Source organism: Papaver somniferum, chromosome 8 (assembly GCF_003573695.1).
Source record: "Papaver somniferum cultivar HN1 chromosome 8, ASM357369v1, whole genome shotgun sequence".
NCBI lineage: Eukaryota > Viridiplantae > Streptophyta > Magnoliopsida > Ranunculales > Papaveraceae > Papaver > Papaver somniferum.
This window is the reverse complement of record NC_039365.1, coordinates 81,722,256-81,732,584: the sequence shown is the minus strand read 5'-3', so window position 1 is coordinate 81,732,584 and position 10,329 is coordinate 81,722,256. Positions and strand designations below refer to the sequence as shown.

Below are 10,329 nucleotides of genomic sequence, written 5' to 3'. Positions count from 1 at the left end.
TGCATTTCGTCTTTTCATAGAGGTAAATACTTTTGGATTTGAAGGTTTATATCATTAGTTTTTGGTCATTATTGGGTTTTCAGCGTTCTTTGTTCCTTTTCGTCATATTTCTTATACTCCTTTTGGCTCTAGGCACTTGGATACTTGGAATACTTCACTTTTTGGTTCACTTTTATCAACTTTCATTTTTCTTGGGATGATTCATCTAATATGATCTACAATATATAAAACAAACGTAATACATTGTAATTTATAAAAAAAACTGTCAAATTAACATCTTAATTTGATGCCAAAGTAATGTAGATTATGCGCTTATCATATAACTTATTAAGTTTTCCTTGAATTTGATATCACGTTTATAGGAGGTTTTTCAAAAAAAATATCCATTAAGAATCGATGACTCAGAAAATAAAGTCGTTAATAACAAATCAAAAGATAAGATCGAGTACGAGAAAATATGGAAAAATTATATGATTTATGAAGAAGAGTGTAAAAAACAGGGTAAGCAAATATCTATAAGGATATGGAACACGTAGTCATTGTATGTTTAGCTTTGGAAACGCATAACCTTTATGCGTTTCTTCATAACATTTGGTTTTAACAAAAAAACGTTTAACAATTATGTGTCTGCAATTCCATTCACAACTTAATTCAAGCATATTAGACTTGTTATCCGTACAATTCTGTTACTTTTCTGCAACGTCATTCACTGCATCATCCTTTGCGTCAGATATTACAGCTATATAACAGAACAGTTTTTCTGTTACAGTCGACTCATTCCCCTTTTGTAATTTTCTTTACTGTTTTTGTTATTTTCTTTCTTTTGATTGTAATGTCATTGTCTACAAAAGGACATGTCCCGTATCACTTGTAGTTGAAATTTACCAATAATACAATTTCATTTCTTGGTGTTGGTAATTGTAGCGAGCTTATTGCTTATTGTGATATTGATTGGGCTGGTTGTCCTGATACTCGCAAATCAACCTCTGGTTATTGTGTTTTTATCGGTGGAAATTTAGTTTCTTGGTCATCCAAAAAACAACAAACTGTTTCTCGTTCCTCCGCTGAAGCTCGGGGTCTTGCCAATGCTGATGCAAAATTTGTATGGCTCTCTTATCTCTTTGATGAGTTATCTGTTCAATTATCTCTTCTGTGTATGTTATATTGTGACAACATGGGTGCAATAAATTTTACAACATATCCAATCTTTCATGCTCGAACCAAACATATTGAGGTAGACTATCATATGATTCGTGATTTGGTCAAGTTTTGTTTTGTGAAGGTCTCTATATTCACACCTTGAGTCAGATAGCTGTTTTATTCATTGTCCAAGGTTCAGTTCACTACTCTTAAAACCAAACTAATGCTTTATGTGAAAGCTTAGTTTGAGGGGATGCTAGACTTGTTATCCGGACAAGCATGTTACTTGTCTGCAATATCATTCATTGTGTTAGATATTACAGCTGTATAACATAACAATTTTTCTGTTACAGTCGGCTGATTCACCTCTTGTAATTTCCTTTATTCTATTATTATTTTTTTTCTTTTGATTGTAATGTCGTTGTTTATAAAAGGACATGTCATGTATCAGTTTTAGTTGAATTTTACCAGTAATATAAATCCATTTCTTACAAAGCAAAGGGTGGAATTATACGTTAAAATCGAAGGGCGGACGTTCAGTGCCTTGAACTTAGGATATCAAATAACAACAGTGATGCTGTTATTTAACATTTAACAATACGGTTAAAACTTGTGTTCGCTGTAATTTCGATAATTACCATCTAAAGAACGGTAGGTTTCTCATTTAGTTTCAATTTTCTAGGGTTTCTGACTGTTCTTCTTCTTCGGCGTAGAGTTTATCTATCTACTCGTAGAGTTCCGAAAATTATCATCATTGTCATTCCATGAATTCTGTAGTGCAAAATTAATTAACTCCCCAGGCGCCTAATACGCTTGAGAGAACTTGTGTAAGTGAGTTCACTGGAGTTTGAGGAGTTGTTAGTGCAGTAAGTATTTGATGCCAAAGACTGCAGCTAGGTTAATTTAGGTTGGAGCTTGGTAAATCTTTATTACTGAAAAAAGCAAGGTTTTTGATTAATAATATGTATCTTTGATGTTAGTCACCTGAAATCAGAGCCAAAAGAGGGTTTGTTTCTACAGATTAGGGTGAGGAGGTGACTGGGAGTGGTTTATGGTGGCAGAGAGGAAACTGAAGAAAAACATGAAGTTTTTCCAGGGGAAAACGAAGGAAGGTACAGAAATGATAGAGGAGTCAAATGGTTTGGGTTCCAATTATGCTTGTGATTCTGAAATAATGACTGATGCGTTTGGATTAGAAGCAGAAATTGCGATTAGTTACGGATTTGAACCAGGATCTTTGGTTTGGGCGAAAGTAAAATCTCACCCATGGTGGCCAGGCTACATTTTAAGTGAAGCTTTTGCTTCACCATCTGTACGAAAAACCAAAAGAAAAGGTCACATATTGGTTGTTTTTTTCGGTGATGCTAGTTATGGATGGTTTGATCCAGCTAAACTTATTCCATTTGAGCCTTATTATTCTGATAAATCACAACAAATGCAAATGAAGGCTTTCACTAAAGCTGTTGAAGAAGCAGTTGACGAGATTCGCCGAAGAGCCGCTCTTGGGTTGGCTTGCTGCTGTAGATTCCCTCATAATTTTGAACCAACGAAAAATCGAGGGTACTACAATGTTGAGCTGCATGATTATGAGGAGGAGATATATTCTCTTGGTGATATTAAGAAGGCAAGAGATGATTTTCAGCCTGGTGAAGTACTTTCTTTTATCCAACAGGTGGCTGTGAATCCTCGGGGTAAGGAAGAAAAGAGTATTGATTGGATTAAGAATATTACTACAGCCCTTGCCTTACGGAGTTCAACTTATTTGGAAGTTGATGAGACCTATGTTCAGGCACTTAAACAATTCAAGGCATCCCCTGAGAGTGATGCAGATCGAGAGTTGGATCAGGAAGCTGCACTGCCTTCTCAAGGTATATATTGTGTATCTATTTTCTTTTCTGTTCATAACTGTTTATATATAGCTGTTACTTTAGTTTGCGGGTTGCAGTTGCATAGACTGCTGTTTTTTTATCTTTGCATATACAGTCTTATTCTAACGAGAGGCCTTTAGCTCCTGAATGTTGCATGAAGCTTCTCGTTGTGTGTTGTGATAGTCTAATTGGATATGCATTTTAGTTAAAGCAACTATAAGTACCTGCAGAGAATAATCTCCCGGAAATTTGTTCACTCGCATCACTGCATTATTTGTCTAGTACTTACAGTAGTTCAGGTTGTTAAATTATGTTTTCAATTCAATTATAGTTTAGAAAGTCTGAAAGTGCAAGCAGACCAACCACGAAACGACTTTGATTGCTTAAAATATATATATATATATATATATATATATATAATATCAAAACTGTTCAATGTTCAGTTTCCGTTTTTTCCTAATTTTCGTGGTGGGTTGCTATTTGTGGTTGTTCTTAAAAAAATTGTAGTTCGATTGGTGCCTTTTGCTAAAGGACTCAGCTTTGGTATAGTACTGCTACATGATAACAAATAATTAAAAATAAAATGAACTCTACCCAAAAGTTCAAACAGTGCTCGTTATCTGTGGCAATCACTGATTGTCTGATTGACTAGCAGATTATCAAATGTTATTGACATGCTTGTCTATAGCACATTTTTATGTTACTCTTGCTGTGATAATGCACATCTATTTACCCCTCTTTTGGTATGTCTCTTTACATATCTTGTAATGTTGTCTTCAGCTCCTTTAAGTGAACCTTTCGGGGTTGATGGGGAATTGAAGGAAAAGAATGCTTTAGGAAGACGAAGTTCAAGGACCAAGCGAAGAAGAATAACTACCGACTCAAATAGTCAGTAAAGCTGACTGAACCTAAAGCTCAACCCTGCAGTGAAGGTTATGCAGATTCCGTGGTCTCATCAGATTATACCGAAAGAGAAGTAGCAGTATAATTTGTTTTCCAGAAGTATTTACAGTCCATCTCAATGAAGACCTCACTATCAAAGTTCTGAACAGAGTTCGAACAACTAACTTAAGTTAAAAAAGAAAGAAGAAAAAGTAGTAACGTATTTTGCTGCAAGTCTCTGTGAAACCCTCACAGAAGCTTCTGAAAATCAGATATATATATATAGACTCGTCGAGAAGCTGCTGGAATATCTATTGGATTAGGTTTGATTTAGTTTACTTCAGCAAAACTTCACTCCTAGATCCACTGAAACATGGATAGTGGCCGAAGTAAGTTCCCCTCTAGGTACATGGAGCTGCTGGCGAAATCTGACTTGGCCAGCATCCATAGTGCATGATTTTTTTTTGAAGCATACATGATTAGTTGATGATCTGCGGGTCTGTGGTTTTAATAGAGGAGTTACCCATTCCTTGTATAGATTTGTGGAGAAGAGAGAGAGGGAGGGAAAGCATCTGATGAACCATATATCTCCCCTCAAAAGTTCCAGGGATGAGCAGGAAAATTGAAATGATGCCGGTGGCAGAGAGTTAAAAAGGTGTTTTTAGGTTGTTTTTTGTACAATTATTAAATAAACTAATTAAAGTAATGCTTAATTATTGGGAGACATTTCAGGGAAGGCTGTTCAGTGTTCACAGTTGAGTTGAATTTATTTTTTTGAAAGGCTAGTTGAGTTGAAATTAGTTAGTACAGCTACTTAACTAGTCTTGGACCTGAGCCATACTTGTTAAAATTCTCTCCGACTCTGTCCTGGACCATGCTATACTTGTTTCACTGATAGCCTGTTTCTCTTCACTTTACTAAATATGTTTCTAAATATGTTTCCAAGTAGTGTGCTGTTTACGGCTATTCCTGCAACAGTGGAAAACCACATTGAGAAGGAACGAGCTGCTGGTGTGTCTGAGGCAAGTTTTAGTTTTACAATTCGTGCATCGAGCAGGAAATCAAGCTGCAGTGCTATCTGTGCCTTGAGTTAAGATAAGTCAATTCTCTTTTTATAAGCCATGGGATCATCTTCACGGAACGCCGCACAAACTCCCTACCTCCCAAAAGCTGTCAACAATCAATCTTTTTTTCTTTTTTTTTTTTTGCAAAGTGCGGAAGTCTTGATCTTTATTTTTATTTAAATTCTAGTAGCAATTACCGCTTGCGAGTTACAGGTAAGTTCAGAAAAGCCACATTCCAAGTGTTGAAGAATAATACCCCAACAAGTACGGACACATACCACGAACCCCCAAGTTCTACCGAAGACATAAGATCCACAACTGCGCTAGGCTAAAGTTGAAACGGAAAGCAAAGATCTACCATCAAAACGAATCAGGCACTTAATGCTTCTTTCGCCGGAGCAGTGTTTTGAACCAATAAGCTGACATTTTTGGGTACCTTTTCAAGTTGTTGTAGTCGACATACACAATACCGAACCTTGACGTGTAACCTATTTTCCATTCGAAGTTGTCAAGCAGTGACCAGGCGAAGTATCCACTGACGTTGGCTCCATGGTCGATTGCTTTCTTGAGTTGAATCAAATAAGTCTTGTAAAAATTCATTCTTCTAGTGTCATGCAATGCCTTGGGAAGAGTAACATTACCGGGATCGTCCATGCCATTCTCTGAAAGAATTACGTTAGGATTTCCATAGTGCTCCTTAACATAGGTCAGAGCTTTGTACATACCCCAGGGTACTTCGTAAAGCCAATTGGAATATGCAGGTGGTCCGATTGGTACTCCGTTACGTTCATAAGCAAATCCAGTATGCCATTCCAACTGATAGCCTCTGACCTGGTTCTTGTTTACGTGTTGATCATACATGTAGTAAGTAGTGTATTGATTAACACCTAAGAAATCCATCGAGCCTTTCACCATTTTAACTTCCGACTTGGTGAACTTGGGGAGTCTCTCTCCCACAATCCTTTGCATTGACTTTGGATACTCTCCGTATACGATTGGGTGAAGAAACCACCCAAGATGAAAGTCTCTTGCTCTCTGAGCAGCTCGGTGATCGGCTTTTGAATCTGTAAGAGGTTCATACCACACAAAATCCAACAGAATCCCTATCCTTCCTTTTTGTTTTGCCTGATACTTTTGGCGGTACCTCTGAACTGCATCGGCATGAGACAATATGAGATGATGAGCGACGATGTAGGGTTCAGTCGAGGAATCCCCTTCTCTGCAGTTTCCGAACGGTTTAGAACACCTCCCAGGAGCAAAGAATCCATTGTCGTACCCCAAGGCAGCAACTACTCTAGGTTCATTGAATGTCATCCAGTTTTTGACTCTATCACCGAACGTCTTGAAACAAAAATCAGCAAAATCTGCATAATCTTTCACAACATCATGGCTTAGTAACCCTTTATACTTCTTTTCAAGTGCATAAGGAAGATCGTAGTGATAGAGATTTGCGTATGGAGTAATGCCTTGCTTGAGCATGTAGTCGATCAACCTGTTGTAATAAGCAACACCCCTCCAATTCACCTTCCCAGTTCCATACGGAAAGATCCTAGACCATGAGATGGAGAAACGGTAAGCGTCGAAGTTGAGATTTTTCATGATATCTACATCTTCTTTGTAACGATGGTACTGATCCACAGTGACATCTGCTGTAGCATTGTTTGCAATGTTACCAGGAATTCTAACATAGACATCCCAGATACTCGGTCCTCTACCATCTTTCTTTGCCATTCCTTCAACTTGATAAGCTGATGTTGCAGTCCCAAATACAAAACCCTTTGGAAAACTCTCCCTGCTTAACCCTCCTGTGTCGAATCGGATGTTTTCCGGAAACACAGTGGATTCTTCTGATGATACATGGGTGACAATCAACAGAATCAGTAAGAGAAATGAATGTAGCACCCAGCATGGAGATGATAAACTCCTCCTCCTCACCATCATTAATTGTATTCGCTGCAATACCCAGCAGAATTGAATTTACAAAGAAGAAGAAGAAGAAGAAGAAGAAGAGAATTCTGGTTTACCGTGCGAGTGAGGATATGAGATATGTGGTGGAAAGCTCAGTACTGTAAAGATTTTTAAATACATAGGTTGTTCTGGAATTTTATGTTTTGGAGTTGAATGTAAAAGCGTCCTTGTGAGTGATAAATGAGGCACCTGTTTTCCACTCTTGCCCGTTTGTCAAACAAGAGTGTCCTTATTCTGGACGATGAGAGATTATCCTTGGAATGGTCCATGATGACAAAGATTCCAGTCATTTCTGTTTTCGGTCCAATACAATTTTTTTTCAGTGAATCAGTATGCAATCCATAATTCTACTCTCTGGCTTACGTTTTTGACGGTAGAATCTACCCATTGATTTATTTTGATCGTTGAACTTGCAAGTTTCAGTCTATCTTTTAGCACTACCGGTCTATTTTGTTTTATTTAGAATGCGCGATCGTGAATACCTAAACTAATTGGGATGGAGAAAAAGGACAAAAACTGGATCCAAATATCAAATCGGGGTCACCCCTTATCTAAGTATTTTACCTAATACCTAATCTACCCCTCACTAATCAGGTTTAGTGGTTAATTATAACTAGGAAAATCATAAGATTATTTGATAAGATTAATGTGTATTTTTATTTGTATTTGGGGGAGTGAGGTGAGAGTAGAAGGAGAGAAAAAATTTGAGAGGGAACTTTTTTTGGTGAAAATGGAGAATGATTGTGAAGAGATAATTGCTGCTGCTGAATCTTTAGCTCAACTACAACAAGGAGCTTATCTTGAATCTTCAGCTAATGATAACAACTCACAATTACAAATCTTTGTTGAGCCAACACCCTTGAATGATGATTTTTACGAGCATGAAGAGTTTTTTTGAAGAACCTACACAAGAAAGTAAACTTGCACAACATACAAGCATCCCCAATACACAGGTAAAGCTGCTAAGAGGATGAAAATTTGATTTTTTTTCTTTGAATCCACCATTTTTGCAGCTGAAAAAGCTCGGTGACGGCATGGACGTGGTATGAATACAATGCCGGCAGTGTCTTCCAAAGCTAAATACCGACATGGTAAATTAATTAACTACCACGCCGGAACCGTGTACCGCCGTGGAACCATAGATAACAAACATGCCAGCACATTCACTGACATTGTTCAATTATAACATTACCATGTCGGTACCTACAAAAAAAACATACAGGAAGTAGTGTTTTCCAAAGCTAAATATCGGCATGGTATATGAATTATGGGTTACGCCGGAAACAGGTACCGGCGTGGAATCATAGATAACGATCATGCCGGCACCTATGTTTCCGGCGTTGATTTCAGATGAAATTTGTATGCCGGAAAGAGTTTCAAATTTGGTTTTCATTTTCGGTTCAATTCGACCATGCCGGAACATTGGTCGAGCATGCAGGAACTATGGTCCGGCATAGTGTTTTATTCTATTTTTGGAACTAATTTATTTTCTTTTCATTCGATCCTTAGGTTGTGACATATATTGATCCAACAAATGCAAGACCGCTTAGTCGGGATACGTCGGAATACAATAAAATGCCTCAGGTATGTTACCAAAGAATACTTTGCACCTAGTATCTTGAACTTTACTAATGGATTGCTTGTAATGAACCTTATAATCTCCCATTGTTGTCCTTATGTAGGGAATAAAATCTCCAGAGGAAGCAATTGCTTGGCTAAAGAGACGGCTCTTAAGAACTGTTTGAGGGTGAAAACAGTTTCTGCTGGTTTCGGTAATTTCATGTGTTATGGGTGGGAAACGAGTCTAAAACCTAAACAATGTACTACAAGGGAGTACTTTAGATTCGAGAGATCAATCTGTACAAATCCGGCCTAAACCAAGAAATGGCCGTTCCAGACTCGTTTCGGTCAAAAAGTGAAAGAGAAGGGTTGGTTTTGGGGAGGGAAGCGAAGATAGTGTTGAGACCAGAATAGTTTATTCTGGAAGAGTAATTGTTTGACTTGTATCATAAAGTGAAAGCTAACAGATGGGAAAGCTAACCAGTGATTTCTGAGGGTTGTATGCTTTGACCAAAACTTGTTGTTTGGTGGAAATAGGTGAAACCTATTTATACAAGTCGCAACGAAACGTACCCTGGTCTCGTAAGAATTGGAAATGGTTTGAGTAAATGTAAGGAAATGGTAATGGGTAACGCCTGGAATTGATGTTTCCATAATTAAGGAAACGTTTCACCATTACTCCTTGTATTTACTAACTGCTTCATCCTTATGACACTTTCTTGTAACGGGCGTAATGTACGCTGCACGCTGTAAACCGCCAAACCAATACCCTAATGAGCATCCCCCAGTTTGTGACATGTGTTGATGTCTCGAGTGTTTTTGCGGAAAACATGTAGCATGTTGCTGTTGTTTGGCAAGTTGAGCTCAGGAGACTTGCCGGCTCGGTGGTGACCCTCGACGATCGAGATTTTGCATCTTGAGGGGAAGGGTAGTCGTTGATTATTGCAACCCTTCGTTTGGTAGCCAGCGGCATGAAAGCATGGCCGGCATGGCTTTGACATAGTTAGGCGTGGCCAAGCTAGGATTTTAGGCGCGGCCAAGAACTAGGGTTTTAGCATACTTTTGGCGCGGCCAAAATTAGGGCTTGCCGTTGGGCCAAAGGTTGCCACGCGTTAGATGGTGACCTTGGACGGCTAAGATCTGCATCTTAGATGGAAGGGTGGCCGTTGATTGTTGCAACCCTTCATTTTGGCAGCCAGCGTCGTGAAGGAAAGGCTGGCATGGTTTAGGCACAGCGGTGCGGCTGGCATGGTTGACATGTCTTGGCGCGGAGATGTGGCTGGCACGGCATGCCATTGGCACATGTGGCATGGTTGGCATTCCTTATTGAGGAGATGTGGCATGGCATGCCATTGGCACGTGCGACCTGGTTGGCATGCCTTGGCGCGGAGATGTGTCCGGCACGGCATGCCATTGGCACATGCAACATGGTTGGCATGCCTTGGCGCGGAAAGGTTTCACGGCATGCCATTGACACATGTGATGCGGCTGGCATGGTTGGCATGCCTTGGGTGGAAAACTTGGACGGTTGAGATCTTCATCTCAGATGGAAAGGTAGTCGTTGATTGTTGCAACCCTCCGTTTTGGCAGCCAGCGACATGTGGTAGGGCCGACATGGCTTTGGCATAGTTTAGGCACGGCAGAAATTAGGATTTGGTACAAATCGTGATGTTCGGCCTTGCGCCGGAAGTTGCCATGCGTTAGGTGGCAAAATTGGACGGTTGAGATCTGCATCCCAGATGGAATGTTAGCCGTTGATTATTGCAACCCTTCGTTTTTGGTAGCCAACGACATGGTGGTAGGGCCGCATGATTTTGGCATGTTTTAGGCGCGGCCAAAATTAGGGC

General features: G+C 39.3%; 2 protein-coding genes across 2 annotated transcripts; one reads left to right on the top strand and one right to left on the bottom strand.

Annotated features, from left to right (window-relative positions):
* The first annotated feature begins 1,839 nt into the window (after nt 1-1,839).
* LOC113301785 lies at nt 1,840-4,687 on the top strand. The gene is made up of 2 exons (XM_026550602.1): nt 1,840-3,008; nt 3,789-4,687. Exons 1-2 carry the CDS (start codon nt 2,192-2,194, stop codon nt 3,902-3,904), a joined length of 933 nt encoding a protein of 310 aa, XP_026406387.1. The 5' UTR covers nt 1,840-2,191; the 3' UTR covers nt 3,905-4,687.
* A 359-nt stretch (nt 4,688-5,046) lies between these two features.
* On the bottom strand, nt 5,047-7,058 carry LOC113301784 (beta-glucosidase 44-like). The gene has a single exon (XM_026550601.1). The coding sequence runs from the start codon at nt 6,893-6,895 to the stop codon at nt 5,333-5,335; it is 1,563 nt and encodes a 520-aa protein (XP_026406386.1). The 5' UTR covers nt 6,896-7,058; the 3' UTR covers nt 5,047-5,332.
* Between the last annotated feature and the right edge of the window lie 3,271 nt (nt 7,059-10,329).

Coding starts and splice junctions, on each gene's coding strand:
- LOC113301785 (XM_026550602.1), top strand. CDS start 2,192: ATGGTGGCAGAGAGGAAACTGAAGAAAAACATGAAGTTTTTCCAGGGG. Junction 3,009..3,788: donor AGCTGCACTGCCTTCTCAAG/GTATATATTGTG, acceptor TGTTGTCTTCAG/CTCCTTTAAGTGAACCTTTC.
- LOC113301784 (XM_026550601.1), bottom strand. CDS start 6,895: ATGATGGTGAGGAGGAGGAGTTTATCATCTCCATGCTGGGTGCTACAT.